This window comes from Pinus tabuliformis, chromosome 2_1 (assembly GCF_031772625.1).
Source record: "Pinus tabuliformis cultivar Carrire ecotype Pingquan chromosome 2_1, CPIR1, whole genome shotgun sequence".
In the NCBI taxonomy this organism is placed as follows: Eukaryota; Viridiplantae; Streptophyta; class Pinopsida; order Pinales; family Pinaceae; genus Pinus; species Pinus tabuliformis.
In genome coordinates, this window is record NC_142299.1 from 870,964,668 (window position 1) to 870,985,125 (window position 20,458).

The 20,458-nt window shown below is 37.0% G+C and overlaps 1 protein-coding gene across 1 annotated transcript in view; it reads left to right on the forward strand.

Annotated features, from left to right (window-relative positions):
• Positions 1-4,808: 4,808 nt before the first annotated feature.
• Positions 4,809-20,458, forward strand: part of LOC149203431 (protease Do-like 2, chloroplastic) — a 327,931-nt gene continuing 312,281 nt past the window's right edge. Inside the window, exon 1 of the mRNA XM_089401873.1 lies at positions 4,809-5,117. Within this exon, the coding sequence (XP_089257999.1) occupies positions 4,809-5,117 (309 nt within the window). The remainder of the gene's footprint in view (positions 5,118-20,458) is intronic.

Below are 20,458 nucleotides of genomic sequence, written 5' to 3' on the forward strand. Positions count from 1 at the left end.
GCAGTCAGTATGGCTCCATCGATTGTCATATTGTCCTCCTTGGCAAGTCTTATACCTCTGCTCCTCATGTCAAACTCCAAGAAAGAGAGAAAGTCCTTAAAAGTCAATATAACTCTGGTTACGCAGTTTCTCTTACCCTTACCTGCGTGTACGCACCTCAAGTTCATAATACCTGCGTACTTGTACGCTCTATCTGTAAAGGGGTGGGTGCGTACTCCTGTAAAGGTCAAAAGGCGCAAGTTTTACTTCAAAAAAGTTACTTGTGGTCGATTCTAGAGCATTCTAGAAGATGGTTTGACGTGTATTGAGCGCCTCCAGATGGTTCATGCATCCCAATGAAAGAGGAACTTATCCCATGAAGAGGGGAGCTATCCCATTGAAAGAGGGGCTTATCCCATTGATGGTGGACCTGATTAACTTCCTCCAAAGCACTATAAATACAGGCATTGGGCCAGAGGGAGGGGAGGTTGAAAGCTGAACATTCCTAAGGGTAGATGCTGCTGAAATTAGGACTCCCTTTTAGAGCTTGAGAGGAGAGATTCCCATCCTTTCTTAGCTTCATTTGGAAGTGGGTGAGCTGATCAAAGTAAAGGATAACTCTTGCTGGACCCTGGGAGGGACCTGCACAACACCAAGGCACTGGTTGTAATGGTTTCTTTTGTTTCCAATTAATACAATTAAGTTCATTTTTCTCAACAAGTTGTTATATATAATTTGTTTCATAAATTCCTTGGTCTTTATGATGAATATGTTTTATTATATGAGTTATTCAGGTGCTATGTAATCGTTTGCTTGTTAGTGAATGCAGGCTTCAAGGAGAAGGAGAGCTCATCTGGATCAGAGAGGCTTGGCTGCTACAAACAGCGTTGGACTAAAGGTATGCTTTGTACACCTGGTTGCTTTTATTTTAAATGCATATTTAGGGAAAGATAGTGCTTGATTGTCTTGTTTGTCACTAGAAAGCCTTAGCTTCTAGGGAGGTCGGTTTTGTCCACAAAATTGACTCTTTCCGCATGACACTTACTGCTACTGATTACTTCACCAAATGGATTGAGGCCACTCCTTCTAAACTAGCCACAAATTCTATTATCATCAAATTCTTAGAAGCCAATATCCTGTCTAGATTTGGCTGCCCAAACAAGCTTATTACAGATAATGCTGTAGTCTTTAGGTCTAAGAAAATGATAGATTTCTGCAACAAATACCACATCACTTTGGGGCATTCAATTGCTTATTACCCATAAGGTAATGGGTTGGTTGAATCTTCAAATAAAAGTTTGGTAAATACTATCAAGAAGCTGTTAGCAGACAACAAAAAGTCATGGCACAACAAGCTCATAAATGCACTTTGGGCTGATAGGCTCACCACAAAGAAATCAATTGGCATATTACCATACCAATTGGTTTATGGAATGGATTTTGTTTTTCCATCCTCTTTGGGAGTTCCCATCATGAAGTTAATTAAGGAATTCCAGGTTGAGCCAAATGACATTCAAAGGAGAATTGATTAGACAATCAAGTTGCAGCCATCTAGGGAAGAAGTTTATAATAAAGCTTAGGTAATCCATGAAAATATCAAGAAAGTTTTTGACAAAAGGACAAAATCAGATGATTTCACCATTGGTGATAAAGTCTTAAGGTGGGATTCTAGAAGAGAAGACAAAGGTAAGCATGGAAAATTGAAAATTTATGGATGGGACCTTATGTCATTTATGATTTCCGAGGGAATAATGATTTTTTTATCAGAAATTTAGATGGGACAGAATTACCTTGTGGACCTGTAAATGGCAGGATGCTGAAACACTATTTCTATGAGCAATAGAATTTTTCCTAGCATCTATAATTGTAAATATCATTGTCCTTATTATTTGGATTGGGTGACCTATTAACAGAAGTTGAAGCCCGTAGAGAAGGCCCTGAGCTTCTATTGATGAGTTACCATAAGTATTGCAACAAAGAAATCAGAGGTAGATATTGCTGAAATAAGACACTCAAGGCTACTGATCACATGTTCTTGGCACCTCACAGGGAGAGTGCCATCTCTAGTTGGAGCCACTGTTAGGGTCCTATAATTTATAAGATCTCAACGTAATTGAGTATTCTATCTCAGGAATCTTATTTTCTAAATACTTGTCAATCTGCCAATGATTTCCAAATAAAAAGGAAAAAATAATTAAAAAATGAAAATAGGGTATAAAGAAGAAAAATAAAGAGAAAAACAAGAATATTGAAAAAGAAGAAAATATTGAACCCCACCAAAAGAAAAATAAACAAAAAGGAATAATATTGAAAGTGTTGTAAGTCTAAATTCCACTGCTCATAGATAGTTTTTCTTCATTACTGAAAATAAGAGTTGTGTGTAGCTTGTTAAAAATGCCACAATCACTAGTTTTTAGTTTAATCATATATTGTAATCATGATTAAACTCTAAATTTCTATAATTTGAGATAGAAAATAAAGAGTTACCCAACAGTTTAATCTAGGTAAATCATTAGTTAGGTAGAAAATGATATTGATCCAACTGTTTAATCTTAATCAATAGGAAAAATAAGGGATAGGTAGGTGGTTTTTTTTTCATTATGTATAAAAGAAAATAAAAATGGGTTTGCTAGTCTAAGTGCACCCTAGAGATAAAAATAAAAAATGCTAGTTTAGCTAAGGGTAGGAAGATTAGATTAATGATAAATATTTGTATATATAAATTTTATCCTAAGTTAAGGATATAAGGAAAAGGCAAATATGTGCATTGGTAACAAAGTACTTCATATGTTTCATTTTTCCCTTATCCTAAGTTTGAAAAAAAATTATTAAAGGCGCAAGTGGACAAATCTTGTTTGATGTTTATTGATAAAGTTCAATTGTTTGAAGGCATCAGGATTTGATCCCGCAATTGATCAATGGACCTCATCCATTTTATCCCCCCCCTCTCCATTCTGTCTTTACCACCGGGGGGGATTCCGGAAAGTAGTTTCTCCTGCTCGGCCCCATCCCTTACGTGTCGCCCTCTGGTGATTTTGCACCCCCCCTCCACTAAAACCATTAACCTCCCACTATCCCCTCTGAAAACTGTGTTCCCTCATCTGCTCTGTCGTGCCCCACTACTTTCCCTCCACCCTTCTCTGCTCATCACATGGCATGACCGTTGAATCAATTAAATGCGTTCCCATCTAAAACAACCATTCTCCATTCAATTTGATTTCTCCTAGCTAACTTTTCAGCCTAACGGTCCCACGCCATTCTTAACGAGACTATTCTCAACATTTTAAAGCTCCCAAGCCTGTCATTCTCACCCCTTTTTCGCTCCTATTTTTTTTGTTATTCACCGTTTCCCACAACGATCTCCATTAGAGAGATTCCACGGCTAGATTATGACAAAACTTGATAATTCCCTTTCATTTTCGCCTCTCATTCCATTATTCTTCTGTGCTCGATAAGCCTCCTCTGCAAATTCATCCCATTCACAGATTTCTATAGTTATGCCTCCTAAAACTAAGACTCAAGATAAGCCCATTAATCCTTTAATTCCCCCTTATGTAGATTTAGATCATATACCTTTAGCTGATAGGGATTACAGGATAAATGAAACTCTGCGTGACTGCGATTTTTTGGAATTGTATTGCTAATTAGAGGATAAGCACATAGACAAAATGGATGAAATTGGGCTCTAGGAGTCAAACTCCCCCATTATATTTTCCCTTTGACATTCCAAGCCCCAAAATTTACCAGAAGGTGTCAAGCTTGCTATGTCCCTGCCCAAAGATCCATCATTTCCCCTACAGGTGACATTCTTTTCACCATTATAGCCCAATCCATAAACCAAATGATGCTGGCCCCCACTATGGAAAATATTTCCCCTTTCTCCCTAGAAGCCCTTGCCTAACTTTATCAAAAGCTGGACTTTGCCACCAGAGCCATAATTTTTGAGATTTTCTTGCCAGAGAATGCCCAATTACCCAAAAATAATCCTCCATATCCTTCTTCCATTTTCCCTGATCAGGAGAAGCAGATTATTTGCATGATTTATTACATTTGAGGCTATCATTATGATCAGTGAGTAGATGAGTCCATTTTAGGATTCCTTTCCGTATTTTCCACAGACAACAATCCCTCCTTGGTGTAAAACTTTAGTCAATTTTTGGCTGATAATATCCATACACATTTCATAAATTTTCCTACAGAACAGGTGTTCAATTACACCTATATTTTGATTTATATGTTCCTCTATTATTAGAAAGACAAATTCAGTTTTGCATTACAGAAGCTGGATGATGCAAGGAACCAGTCGCCAGTAATATTTTGGACCTCACTGGTCATGAGAGAACAACAAGAATTTAGTTATAAGCAGTTTATCAAAGATTTTGTTCATCCAGCCATGAACATTCTGAACGGTGCAGTACAACCTAGGATCAGTGAGGAAATCAAGAGAATTTTACATTTGTCAGATCAGGCAAAGACTGGTGATTGGTATTTATACCAAAATTACACAGAAATCAGGGTATATGGTTGTGAATTAGCCACCTATAAACTTCCCAAATACCTCCCAATGAGGATTTTTTTTTCGTAGAGTATATTAGGTAGATGTTGAATTCATATGACATCCACTTTGTAGTGGCCAAGAAGAAGGCACAATTTAGGATAAAGGCACAGGTGGGCCCATTTGTGTGAAACACAAGGACATTGTAGTGCTGAGGAAGCAACACAAGATGCTAGCCACATAAGATCCAATGACCAAAGACATTGAAGAAGGTGAAGCATAGAAAGTATATATGATGAAATTGATCATAGAACAAAATATACGGATTAGGTAAATGGAGGCAGAGATGGAAAAACTAATAAAGGAGAAGGAAGACAATTTGAAGATGGCCATTGTCCCCCTGGATGCTATACCTATTTCTCAGCTTCCATCAATAGGGACAACCACTACACCTACCTCCTCCACTCAGACTGCAAGTGTTGAACAGGTAATACATACACTACAGAACATGTCACTGCAGTCAAAGGAGATTGAGAATTTGCAAGGCCAAATCAATGCTTTGGAAGTGCAAAAGGCCAAAGCTGAAGCTGCTTGGGTTGCTAAATTGGAGAAATCCCAGAAACTGTTGGAGAAGTTGTGCCAAGTAGAGAGAGACACTTCAATTGGTCAAACCTTGGCCCAAGCCAAGGAAACTATTTGGATGAATATATTAGACTCTATGAATGAGATTTGGCCTTCTATCCAAATCATATTTGAGCAGAAAGAACTGATAGAGAAGGCTACAGAAACTATTGTGCAAGGAAGGGAAAATTTGGGAGAGATGCCCATAGAATCTTCTAACATAATCAAGTTCTTAAACTCAAAGTCCAAGTATGAGCTGGAGAGGTAGGGATCAGTGAGAGAAATGCCAACATTCTAGAAGTCAAGAAAGTCTTGACAAAGTGAAATCTCATTAATTAGTTGGAAGAAAGGTGTGAAACCTTAGAGCTATAGGTAAACAAGTTCACAAACAAAATTGAGCCCCTAATGCAAAAGGGACTGCCTAGTATCTATGTTATAAATGACAAGTTGATCACTCAGGAAGAGTATATCCTAAAGATGAAAGAAGTGGCTAAAAGTAGCATTAAGTTCAGTGGAATTAAGGGAAGTATGACAACAAAGGAATTTCTGGAAACCATGTCAAATGATTTCCATGTACAGAATGAGGTAAAACACATTTTTATTGTAAAACCAACTTTTTCCAAATACACAAAGGTAGATGAAATTTACCACAGGGTAATAAAATTGACAGTGCCAGATGAAAAGAGATGGGAAGAATTGGTTGATTTACTGGATTGAAGGATAATTTAGGAGCAGTAAAACAACTTGCCAGCGTAGCAGCCAGCACGACGGTCAATTCAACATCACAACACTGTTTCGGGTTGAATCAAGAACGGAAACCATCAAAATAGGGCCACCTTCCTTCTCAATAGTCTACGTGACCTCTTCTTCTGCCAAGATTAGATGATTTTCTTTGTAATTAGGCTAATAATACACTATCATTTTGACGACGATTTTGTAAAGAATTTTTGTAATTTTCATTATAAATACTTCACTGTTTGAAGTATCAAGGGTTGATTTTCGAATGTAATTTCCTTTTGCATATTGTAATTTTCAAAGCACTAGAGCATCAATAATACAAGGACCTTTCATAGGATTCATGTGATGTAATAAATGGTGATGTGTCGCTTCTGTCTATGTGTTTAAGCATTGTTTTTCCTTTCTATGTTATTCTAAATTTCTGAATTAATCAACATAAACTGTGATAAATAGGATTCGTTATTCATAGCGCCCTATTTTGGCTGTTGATAATTTTAATGTTTTCTACTAAAGTTAGATCAAGGAATTCTTAATTTCTCCTTAGTTTCTATGGAACCTTAGTCTTCTTTTATCCCACCATCAATTTAATTTCTCAAAAGATCCAATTAGTGCAACCTAGCTTGCCCTGTGAGAACTCCTCTAAAAGTTGATGCAAAACTCCAGTTTAGCTCACAGACTCCATAGGCCAATGGAATTATAACATTCAAAGCAACCAAACCTTTCAAACAAAACAAACAATTACAATCATAACTAGCCTAAAACTTACACTAAAACAAAGCTAAATTAAATAGAGAGATCCCTCTCTGAAACTGGTAGGGCTAGATCCCAGCTTCCAAAGTGGTTTTGATGTTGTCCTATGTGTTTACTTCCTCAACCTCAAAAATACAGAAAGACAACAGGACTAAGAAGGAGTTCCAAATATATGTCAGGTGGGACTTGGGATGCATGAGAAATATAGCACCCTAGATTAGTTTCTAAGAAGCAATTTCCAAAGATAAGATCCGAGTAAGCCACAGGTTCATTTTTACCTTCGAAGGGAGTGACAATGTGTTTCATGTAAGACACCGAGTTAACCCGAATTTGATTGTTTCTACCCTTGTGCAGATGCCATAAGTGTGACCAATCCATAGAAAAATACCCTTGTAATTTTATGGACCAATCACATCTCATAAATACACGTATGCTTCCAGAATTTCCATACTTACTATATTTATACATTGGTGAACTCGTTGGTTGGATGATAAGTGTATAAGCACATTTCTGAGTTCACCAATAGGATGGACAAGAGACCTTTCCAACTGAGTACTATGTTCATCTGTTTTATCCAATTTTGAATTGATTTTATTTGCTAGAGATAAAGACATCATGTTTACGGATGCACCAAAATTAACTAAGCAGTTGTGCACATTGTAATTGAAAATTTCAAACATTAAAAAAAATGGAGGGCATTGTGTATTTGCATCCAATTTTAAAGCATTAAGTACGAATTCCAGGGAACCAAAGGACTTACCATATCCCTTCTGTTAGTAATATTCATTATCTGAGGTAGATTATTTGAGTATGTAGACAAGCAGTTCTCGTTGGCTCACAATCTTTGTAAGTTCAAAGAGTGAGATATTCGTGCAAGCTTTATTCATATCTTCAACTATGTTGTAATCTAATGTGGGATACATTGCCGAAGTGTTTGGTGGAGTTTCTTTATCTGCTACTTCTAAAATGATGGGCTTAGTTTTACTGTTTGCCTAGGCCCTAATGGCTCTCCAAGATTATTCGCTGAAAAAACACCTGAATATGAGCTCTGTTGGCTTTGAAACCTATACCATTAGCTCTAGAATGCTCAGAATACCCAAAATCAAAAAAAAATTCGCTCCAAAAGGATCTCCCTAGCCAAAGTTATGACCTCTAGAAGTTTTCTCCAGTTTGGCCTTAAAAAACTCCACTAAATTTGGGTTAATTGGAGTTAAGGCCGCTAATTTTGGCAATCGCGCCTAAAATGGCGGACTCCGCCAAACTGACCACCAGCTCTAACCATAACCTCAGGGCTTAAAACGTGTGCATGTGACCATGTGGATGGCGGTTAAGGTGGGCTGGCGGGTTGGTTGACATTACCTGTAATTGCCGGCGGAATTGCTGCATGTGACCACGTAATTGACCTTAACCCCCGGGTTTGGAGTTATCCGTTGAGTCTAGGCCTTTGGTTCTGCGCCTGGGTCATATGGTTAGGGGGCTGGCCCCTTTTTGCCCCCAACTCATCCTTTAATAAAATTCAAATATGCATTGAGACCTTTCATGGTTAAGAACCATTGTGAAGGCGGGCCGATTGGGCCTGTGGGCTGGTGGCCACTCGACCCGGGGTCAAATCCTGCGAAGTACAAAATGTTTTACACCATAAACTTCGTAGACGTGGGGCCACGTGGCAGCCTCTGGGTAGGCCACGTGGCGCTAATTTATTGGTCAACCAAACAACATATTCCGAGGAATATTTTAGAGAATATTCTAAGGAATATTCTAGAGAATATTCCAAGGCATATTCCTCGAAATATTCTTTTTTCAATTTTTCCAAAATTCAAAAATTGCAGTTTACTGGGAATTTTTAAAATGCAAGAACTCCTCCATACGGTGTCAATTTTTAGAACCGTTCACGACACTAGAATCAAGAAGACGAAATCTATCTGGTCGTTCTGGTTTCAACCAATTCTAAGCAATTCAAAATTTGAGCATTTTTTCCACTTAGAACATGATCACCTGATCACACCTCCCAAATGGGAAGCTTTTGGACCCCAAAGGCTATCTCATTACTGAAAATGAAGACGAGGAGACTGTTTCTTCACTCTTCCAACCTTGAATAACTGAAATCTTCCCAACTTCATCAAATTGAGCTTCTCATAAAAAGATAAATTTTCCCTTGAATTCACTGACCGACTGTTGCTAAGATTGATTGAGTCATGATGAAAATTCTTGAAATTTGCAGAACAACAACTATATTTTGCAGAAAGCATACCGTTTCTACAATGGTCAAACTTCAAAGAAGACTTAAAATAAAGTTAACCTTGCCAACTGTTCACATGGCGAATTTTTTGCGGAATGAACCCTGTACTTGTGCCGAATCCCGACCAAGTTTTCTCGCCATACCAATTTGCCATTCTGAAACCAACATTGACCCATGCTGAACTGTGTGCCATCTTTGCTTGCATGCCTTTCCTTCTCATGGAATCTTGCACTGCTTTGCACCGACACTTCGTTCTCTACACTGATCGACACCAAACTTGTGCAACCTTTTGTCACCTTCTTTCAAAGATGAACTATTATCAGACTAAAACATATCATCATTTATATCAGCAATAATATGAAAAGGAAATTGTACAAAATCTTGTTGTTTAACCATCAACAAAGTCAGATTTTTACTTGCATTAACTAGCCTTTTCAATTGCCCTGCATGAACTAAAGAAGATTCTAGCTTCTTCTTATGTGCTCTCACAATGTACTCTTTTCCATCCTTGAACAAGTGATACTTATTCTCATGGCGATGGAATATTTCCTTTCTTTCAAATAAATATGGACTACCCAACACAACACATGTAATGTCAAGCGGTACTACATCTAGTTCAACCCAATCAACATAATGAGCTGTTATGGCGAAGTGCAAGATGCACTTCTTTGAGACTTGTAAGTTTGCATCCTTGCATATCCACCCAAGTGGATAAGGATTTGGATGTGGAGTTGTCTCAAGTTTCAGCTATTTGACCAAGTCTTCTGAGATGATATTAGCTTGAGACCCACTATCAAAAAGAGTGTCTATTTTTGTGTGGTTTGAGATTATCCTCACATGAAATAGCTCTATCCTCCTCTTTTCATTTTGAGTTTCTTTGTGAAAGTTTAATGTGCTAGAACTGGGATTTGTTTCTTGTACAACCTCTTTCCCCTTTATGTTCTTTAATACCATGGTGATACTTTTTGTCTCATCACCTGATTCAGACCCTAAGTCCTGTTCAACAGTTGCTACAGTTTTTCCCTTTTCTTTGGTTTTGTCTTTGGTTTTATATTTCTCTGGTTTTAGCTCTAGATGAAGCTTCCAACAGTGATCTTCATCGTGGCTTGTTTTTGAACAATTCTTGCAAAAGAATTTCCCTTTTTCCTTTCTAGAGTTTGCAATCCTTTTTCTTCCTTTGCCTTTAAAATCACTATCCTCATTTCCATCAAAAGTGTTTTTCCCTCTAGTCTCTAAATGCATAGCTTGTACACAAACTTCGTCTAGACTAGTAGGATTGAACATAAGGATAGTATGTTTAAGGTAGCTGTGCAAACCACCTATATATTTCAACAAAGTGTCTTGACTTTGTAAGTCTACTCCTAATAAGAGTGCTCTTCTCCTAAACTCTTGGGTGTAGTCTTGAACTCTTTGTCCTTTAAGTTGTCTAAAACTTTGCCAATTCATTATAGCCTTTTGTAAATGAGAAAGAGGATAAAATTGCTTCTTAATTGTGGAAAAAAATTCAGCCCACGATAAATTAAGCTTACCATGTTTTCGAATTTCATCCTTGGTCTTGGCTTCCCACCATACCAATGCTGCTCCTTCCATCCTTAAAGAGGTTAACTGAATCTTGGTGTCATCATCATGTAAGTTCTGAATCCTTAAATAAACTTCCAATTGTCTTATCCAATTGTCAAGTTTCTATGCATTGACTTCACCGTTAAACATGGGTAATTCAAATTTAACATCTAGCTTTAAAAATGGACTTTTTCCAGAAGTTTTAGACTTATGAGGTTGATTTACCGAGGTAGAGGATGATGATGTAGAGGAAGAGGATGATGATGGAGATGGTGGATCACCATTTCCTCCGTGTCCTTTCTTTGAATTATCATCACCTTTATTTCCTCCGGAAGAGCCCTCGCCTTCTTTCTGATGTTTAGACCCTTCTCCAACCAACCTATCATTCCTTTCCTGGTATAATATTCTTACCATCTCAGTCATGTCCAAAAAGGCTTTTCTGAATACCTGTTCTTCTTCTCTTGGATCCATGTCTTCAGGAACTTCTCCTCCCCTTTCAGACATACCTGAAGCTTATTTTAAGGCTATTGAGGGTGAATCAGAAGGTGGAGATAATGGCACCCTGGCCCTCCTTGGTTGAGGATTATCTTGTGCTCTAACCAATTGTCCTTTCCATTTTTAAAGCTTAAGCCTGGTAAGCATTAAAACTTGCAAAACAGTAAAAAATATCTTTGCACAAAACTAATACTCAAAACCTTGAGCTCTAATACCAACTGATCTGAAAATGAAACTACTTGTTTTTGCTGTTCAATGTATTCATTTCCATTAAATTATATGTGCAAACTGTTACTGATGTCTTGCAATTGAAACAAAGTGTTCTGGGTAAATTTCCGAGTCTTATGTGTGAAGGAGGATTATTTTAATTTATTGTTTATCATATCAAATATGAAAAACACAGCAAGATAAATTCACATAATATAACACAGCAGCTGATAAGGTAGTTCACCCCCCCTGGGCTACATCTGCCAGGTCCAAGGCCCCCAAATGGGCATGTCCTTGCTTTGATTAGATGCTCAAATTGGTTATATAGTGATAAGAAAGCCTAAACAGGCAAAATAAACTGTGAAAATGAGTTCAAAACACAAAAAAGTCAAGAATGACTTTTTTTCACCTCCAATGGCTAACCATAGCCCAATACAGCTCCAACACTCTTTAGGCCCTGATGGCTCTCCAAGATTCTTTGCTGAAAAACACTTGAATATGAGCTCTGTTGGCTCTGAAACCTATACCATTGGCTCTGGAATGCTCAGAATACCCAAAATAAAAATAAAAAAAATCGCTCCAAAAGGATCTCTCTAGCCAAAGTTATGACCTCTAGAAGTTTTCTCCAGTTTGGCCTAAAAAAACTCCACTAAATTTGGCTTAACTAGAGTTAAGGCCGCTAATTTTGGCAACTATGCCTAAAATGGCAGACTCTGCCAAATTGACCACCAGCTCTAACCATAACCTCTGGGCTTAAACCATGCACATGTGACCACATGGATGGCGGTTAAGGTGGGCTGGCGGGTTGGTTGACATTAACTGTAACTACCAGCAGAACTGCTACATGTGACCACGTAACTAACCTTAACCGCTGGGTTTGGAGTTATCCGCTGAGTCTAAGCCTTTGGTTCCACGCCCAGGTCATATGGTTAGGGGGCTGGCGCCTTTCCGCCCCCAACTCATCCTTTAATAAAATTCAAATATGCATTGAGACCTTCCATGGTTAAGAACCATTGTGAAGGTGTTCTGGTCGGGCTTGTGGGCTGGCGGCCACCCAACTCGGGGTTGAATCCTGCGAAGTGCAAAATATTTTACACCATAAACTTTGTAGACTTGGGGCCACGTGGCGGCCTCCGAGTAGGCCACATGGCACTCATTGATTGGTCAACCAAACAACATATTCAGGGGAATATTCTAAGGAATATTTTGGAGAATATTCTAGAGAATATTTTAAGGAATATTCTTTAGAATATTCTCCTTTTTTTAAATTTTTCCAAAATTCAAAAATTGCAGTTTACTGGGCATTTTTAAAATGCGATAACTCCTCCATACGGTTTCAGTTTTTTGAACCATTCATGGTGCTAGAATCAGGAAGACGAGATCTATCCGGTCGTTCTGGTTTCAACCAATTCTGAGCAATTCAAAATTTAAGCATTTTTTCCTCTTAGGACATGATCCCCTGATCAAGGTCGTACTTTCATCCTTCTACTCACAGTAGGTTTCCTACCAGTCCTTGATGTGGGGGGTTGCTTTGAGAAGTGAAAAAGTGATCTTTTCCCGGCTGGAAAAATCATGAATGGGAAAATATACTTCTAGCAGATTTAACCATTTATCTATGGCGTCTACATCTATCAGACCCTCAAATATGGGAATGTCAAAGTTAATTTGTACCTTAAAGGGTGTGGCATTTCTAGAGTAGTTTCTGGTAGTATATGCATCACCCTTGGGTAGCCACTTAAGGATCTGGGAAAAGTTGTCCATCATCGCATTCCTTTTTTTCTCAAGGGCTTCTTCGAGAAAGATTTTGATATGATCTCCTGCCCCATCGTCTTTCTTTTCATTCGCCATGGGAGGTCATTAGGATTTATGAGGCTGGTTTTGCAAAGGTTCGACCAGTTCAAGCCCTAACTCCTTATATCCTGACCTCGTTGGGGACATGCAAAGAAAAACAGAGAAAGAGCAGACCACTTTGATACCACTGATCTAGATTTAAACAGGAACGCAACAAATTACAGATATAACCATAAATAAAAAGATGCAGTAGAAACAACACTTCATTTAATTAATATCAAATACTGGAATATGCTTACAAACAGAATGGAAATAAGACTAGCTTGGATGATGGTAGCTTATCTCTGAGAAGAGATGTAGCGGCTACATACCTTTGAACTGTGTTATGATGAGGTCAAGGGCCTTTTTATTATTGAACAATAAGAGAAAACTTAAACAACCAAAACCCTAACTTGAGGAGATGTAACGCCAAGAATTTATGGGCCCCGTTGGGGTTAGTTGGACAACCAACTTCCCAGGGTTGCGACTTGGTCATATTATCTCTGTTTGACACGCATGATACTCTGTTGGAAAGATCTCTCCGAGGACTATGAAGGAAAATACAATTTTAAACAAAACATTGTTGGTACAAGATTGCAAAAAAAATGTTGTTTAGGGCCTCAAAATGGCTTCGAAAGTTTAGGAATTGAAAAACTATTAAAAATAGTAAACTGTGCTACAATTAAGGAAACTGAAAAACTGAAAGAGACAGTTGTGGGGGTCCAAGTGGGATAGGTGGGTGGCCACCAACATCCACCCGAATCACGAAAAGGTGACATTTTTCCATTCTTGCAAAAGGGAGAAAAAACTTAAAGAAAACACATGGAATGGATTTCAATTTTTGCAATGAAATTATACAAGACCAAGGTAGGATCCAATATTTGGTGCATGTCAAAATTTTGGAAGGTGTTGTAGAAGTGACAACACTTGGCGTCACACTGGTAAAATTCTAGCTTCTATGTCTTGGTTAACTCTTTTGTGCAAGTTTTCAGTTCTTTAGGGAGTATTAATTCATCATGCATATCACTTTGGCTTCCCCACTTACCATATGAATAAACATGGTCCCCTTTGTACCTTTCTCGGTTGAACACAAGCATAAGATTCAACAATATTGTAATGTTTCGAATCAGAAAGGGTAGTGAAGTTCACGAGCTTTAAATTTTTAGAGTATATTTTTTCATCTCCGATGTTGCTCCACTACGAGCAGGCCTAGAGAGTAGCCCAAAGGAGTCACTACAAGAATACAAACAATTCTCCATTGCTAGAAATCTTGGACAGTACCTTGGTGGACTTTCTTGCTTCATCTCTCTGTGTAGGAAGCCTTTCTCTTCTTTCACCTTTATTTGTATATTTAAATAGGACTGTGCATTGAAACTTATTTATTTATGGGCAAAAGAGAGATTATTACAGGTGGATCATATTTTCTGTCAGAACCCTATCGAAAAAAATCTCCTTACAGGCAGATCATATTTTCTTTTAGAACTTCATCGACCAAAGGATGTAACCAACCTAAGGAAGGAGGACCAAAAGTTAGCCAAATTTTGTGGTGTCACAAGACTCTTTTCAATTTAGACACATACAAAGAATTCGGAAAACATGTTCACACATAACACTTATTTACAAAAACGAGAAAAAAAAGACAAGACCAATAAAACAAACAAGAAAGAAAATAAACTATGTACATAAGGCAAGGCACAACCCCAAATCATCATTGAAAGTAATGTTTTAAGTCTTGGACATTAACGGGAAGAGAGTCGATCCTCTCGTCTAGTGATTGCAGACGATATGTATGTTGGCCAAGATTTCTGTGTATAGTGAATGGTTCGATCCACATGGATTGGAACTTAGTGTGTTTTCCTTTGTCCTCGTGGGCTTTTTCCCACTTCAAGACTAGGTCACCCACACTGAATTCATTCTTCCCTACAAAATTCTTGTCGAACCACCTCATGATATGACTTTGGTGAAGTGATAAATTTTCTTTTGCTTTCTGCCTTTCTTCCTGCGGCTTGTGAAGGGTGTCTATCCTACGCTGAACCAATAAGTAAGGCTTGCCTCAGGATTCCTGTGAAAGTTGAAGGATAGGTAGGTAGATGTTCGGGGGTAGGATGGCTTCTTTTTCGTAAAACAAGAATTAAGAAGACATATTCAAAGAGGGTTTTGGTGTGACTTGGATATCCCTTAAGGCATTCATGAAAGTGATGTGTCAATTCCCTTGTTAAGAGAAAATGGTATTTTTGATAATGCAGATGAGGTATTTATTTTTAGACTAAGCAAGGCCATTTCCCTGTGGATAGTAGTTAGCTGAAAGTTTCAATATGATTCCATTTTCCAATAGAAAATCATATAATTTTAACGAAGAAATATGTTGCATTATAAGAAAAGGAGAAGTCAGGATGTCGAACCTGCAAATGATATTCTTCTTAAGGAAGTTGATGAATTATTGATCATTCAATTGTTTGAGAAAAAAATATTCTATCCACTACGTGAAGTAGTCTGTAGCAATGCTACTTTGATGAGTGCAGGAAAATTTCACCAATCACATATAAGCCCCATTGTTGAAATGGTTCTTCCATTGCAATTGGTTGCAACTGGGCCACTGACTTATTTAATTTTCTGACACACCTCTGATAGACTGGACACTTGCGGGCATAGACATGAGAACACTTGAATAATGTGGGCTGATAAAAACTAACCAGCACAACCTTGTGTGCGATTGTGTCACCCGAAAAGTGTCCCCCAGCTGGGCCGTCATGGAGATCACACAATACTCTTTTTGAATCACACGCTTCCAAGCATATGAGAAGAACTCTGTTATGGTGCTTTATGAAAAGCACCCCATGCACCAATTGGTAAGATAATTCTTTGAGTTTGAGTCCCTCTTTTTCCATGCAGATAAATGAGAGGGAAAGGTTCCATGTTCAAGATATTGGTGCACATCCGCATACCAAGTGTTTGTGATGGTAGTGGGGGAAGCTCGCTCAACATTATACATTTCAATTTCATGCTCCCATCCAAATGGGTATTCTTCTTTTGCTTGTACTACTTTTTATGCAAGCCGACAAAGACCATGGCCCTTGATCATGTGAACTGGATTGATTTCTAAGTCATACTCCTTGAAACCAGTCATCCAATTCGATATTCTTTCACACAGATCTTGTTGAACAAACAATGATCTGACTACTAGGTGTGGAAGAAAGATGATACAATGATTTTTGAAGAGATAGGGTTGGAAATGCTTCACCACCTTGTAGACTGCATAAGCTTGTTTGTCCTTGAAAATGCAACAAGAAAATCCTAATTTAATTTTCCTCTTGAATTAATTTGATAATAAAATTGTAATTCCACGTCTCATGACGACTTGTAATAGTTAACTAAGTTAATTTGACTTAGTTGTCTCAGTTAATTCGAGTTGATGGTCTAACTAGAGTCATATAGAGTGTCTCCTAAAATTAGGAGCAATACTTGAGTTTATTTTGAATTGTAATTAGTTATTTAAATCTAACTGAGTTAAAGTCAGTTAAACTAGTTCCAACTGATGGAGGAATTAGTGGGAAGTCTAGTAGTGTGGTGCTCCCTGCAGTCCAGTGGGGTGCTTCCTGTAGTTGAGTGTGGTGCTACCTAAAGTACAATGGGATGCTGCTTGAAGTGGAGTGTGGTGCTTCTTGTAGTACAGTAGGGTGCTGCCTAAAGTGTAATGTGGTGTTTATTGAAGTGCAGTGTGGTGTTGCCTGCAGTGATCAACTAGAAAAATAAATATTCACTCATAATTAATTCATGCATGTCATATAAAAGAAAGACCCAGTTGAGATTTGAGTTTAGGGACAATGTATTATCAGTTGTAAAATCATCTAAATTAAATCGATGGTGCATGCAATCAAAGGAAGGCCTATGAGGATTGCGCAGTTCATAATTGAGGAATTTCCCAATTAAATAGGGGCTAATTCCTTGAGTAACAATGCAAGGAAATAGGGACTTGGGCAAACAATAAATTAGCTAAGTATTAGCTTGAGCTTGTCTAGGAAATAGCGAGATAGATAGAGATAGTGCAGAAGTTGCTCAGGCTTGAGAAAAACATTGCAATCTTCTCATATTTTGTGATTAATGCATTATACAGATAACATGGGTTTTTAGCTGTGACTTTCCCTAGGAATCCATTGTGTTATGTGTGATTGAATTCTTTCTCTTATATGCTTCGTTTTTCATTGATCATTTATTATTTTCACTGATGAGTAGAGTAGATTCAAGTCTATTGTTTTAGCATATTACAATTAGCAGTTTGAATCTACAAGGAAATTTCTGCTATGTTCGACATCATAACAAATTTTCACATAGTAGGAATTGTGCCAATGAGTTTTGAAGACATGAAGACTATTATTTTCAGCATTTTGGAGCAGATTCAACAAGTTTTAGTAGAGAAATAAATATTCATCTTAACTCTTTATTCATGACTCTTCTTGTTTAGCCACTTGAAGAAGAATATGAACAGAATTTTGGAGCCACCACACATAAAACTCATCCATTCCAAAGGGTAAGTTAAGGTACGTCATTTTCTAACTTTTGACCATAGAATTCCATAAAAGGCTAGAATGATAATTGTTGGAAAAACATTTCTCTTCCTCATTTCATAAAATTGCCAATACCATCAGTTGGGGGGGGGGGGGAATACATTCATCTTCATATCTTGCCATGTCCATATCATATTCAGGAGCCCACATACTTCCAACATATATTAACTATTACATTGTTATTATGAGCATACAATGGCTTTTCAAAAAAGTGCTTAAAGGATAAATTGGATACAAACAAAATCATGGTTGTCACACAAGAACCAACCATTATGCAATCTAATAAAGATATACTTTTCAACAATAATCAAAATATCATTATGCAAAGTTCAAAGATCAAAATAGAATGCAACAACAGAAAAATGGTTGTAACACAAGAACCAACCATGTTGCAATTCAAGTAAAACACTTTGCAGAAATATGAAGTTATCAAATGATATTATGCAAAGTTAGGCCAAAGCTCAAAGATCAAAAGAATTAATGTAATATATATTGCATGAGGACATGCAATAGCTTCAGTTGGGGGGTATGTTGGGTCTTGAAAATGTCATTCATTTCTATTACACTTTCAATATTATGTCCATTATATCACTTCCATTTCACTTCTATTTCACTACTATGTCACCACATTCATCCCACTTTCATTATCATTGGGCCACATTTATGTTTTTCCAAACTTTATTAATTCTAAGCCTTTTTAAGTGAATTTGTGGTTAAAAATTAGAAAATAATGTGCATATGCTTATACTTAACAAGTGGGTTGAGATTGTTGACATATGTAGGATAAAAGGGGGCTTCTAGAAGACTTTTATGTGGCACCCTAAGGCCAAATTCGAATTTGAGTGGAGAGAATCATGAGATCATGAGGATATGTGTCACATCTCCTAATTTTATTGAAACTCTAAGAAGACATGTGTCTTATCAGTTCCTATTTTAATCAGGACTCTAGAGGTAGAGGTAGAGATTCATGGACTCTTATTAATGAGATGGCTTCTCATCTTTTTGTATAAATAGGAGATCTTTCTCCTTCATTGGTTAGCTTAACTTGGCTTTTTAGTTCTTTAGTTTGGAATTTGTAGTTCTTCCTTGATGGCTTTGGAAAGCTTTAGAGAGCTTTGTTGTACTTTGTAATTTTGAAGAATTTGAATAAAGCTTTGATGTTCTCAACATGGAAAGAGATGTGAAGTAGATGTTATGGAGCATATTAGAATGTAAGGTAGAGTAGATTTTGCTTTATAGTTTTGCATTGATTCAAGTATGTCATTTTATTGCTTTCAAGTTTGATAGTTTATATTTTCCATTCATGCAAGCGTGTTCAACCGGTTGATTGTAGATTAGTTTTTCTTCACATGTTCTTGTATTTTCTTATTAGTTTTTGCTTGAGATTTTTAATGTAGTTTTTGCATCAAGTAATGAACTGAGATTTTCTTCTCTGCTGAACTTTTTAGCTTTTAAATTTCAGTTGTTATGCTGTGATTTCAATGATATTTGTTTGCTGCTATTAGCTAGTTTAGATATCAAGTTATTCATGTTATTTGACGTTATCTTCGGTGCCATGGCTTAACCCGAGAAGTTAATTGGCGAGCTATCGGATTATAAGTGAAGTAATTCGATTTTGCTTTCATTAATTTGCAAGTAGGTAATTTAGATATCAATTCTTCATGTTATTTGACATTATCTACGGTTCCATGGCTTAACTCGAGAAGTTAATTGGCGAGCTATCGGATTATAAGTAAAGTAATTTGATTTTGCTTTCATTAATCTACAAGTAGGTAATTTAGATATCAATTCTTCATGTTATTTGACGTTATCTCTAGTGCCATAGCTTAACCCGAGAAGTTAATTGGCGAGCTATCGGATTATAAGTGAAGTAATTTGATTTTGCTTTCATTAGTTAGCAATTTTTGGTTTTGAGTGTAGTAGTTTAGATTTTATTTCTGTAATTAGATAGACATCAGAGACAGTAATCTCATTTTCAATACTTCATCTTTAGCTTGATTTATGTAGCTGCATGTTTACACTTTTGTTCAAGTTCAGATTTTATAGATAACATGTTTTGAGATTTTTGAAATGCTAAGTTTGGAATTATCATAAGAAGCATAAACCTTGTCTTCAACTATACATCCACACTTGATCTTTAAAAGCAATCTTAAAACTTTAAACTAGGATTTCCATTGCATTAAAATACTTTAGGAGACCAACAAAAACAAAACCCCAAAACAACATAAACTATAAAACAACGAAGTAAGAAAAAGAGTTAACTAAGCACCTATGGTGCACCACACTTCATCAGTTTACGATACCCGGATTGATAATTTATGTAGAGCAATTTAAGACGTTAAATTGACTAGACATTTTGGCGCCGTTGCTGGGGAAGTGTAATTAGGAGACCTTATTTCTTACATCTAAAAAAAATTAAAAATTTCTTGAGCATGCTCTCCTCCTACACTTTTTGTGATCTGGAGGATCAGGAAAATGATTGTTATGTAAAAAAAAAAAAAAAAGAAAAAAATAAAAACAAAAAGGGAGACAAAATAAACTTCATCATTTCAATTGATTCAATAATAAAAAAATAAAAAATAAAAAAATAAATTAAAAAAATGAAACCTAACTGCTTTGATAGGTTCAGCTGTCCAAGATTGATTGGTTATGGTTTGTAGTGGTTCTCAAAGTGTCCTGTTTTAATAAGATTTTGCAACTTAGCTGTGGAATGCAGCCTGATTTCGAAGCTAACTGTGAATTCCGCAGCTAATTCCAAGGTTTAGCAGGTTACAGACATCCAATGAAGAAACTGACCACATGGGCATCTCCAAAATTGTCTTGACATGGATCCTATCCTAGTCACCCAGTCCAGATTGATAAAAAATCAGCGTAAGACCTCAGTCAAAGTCCTGTTTTTAGCATGTTTACTTTGAAGTCTTTGTCTACCTAAAATTGAAAATCATTAATCATTTTTATAAAATTTCATAATTTCAGAGA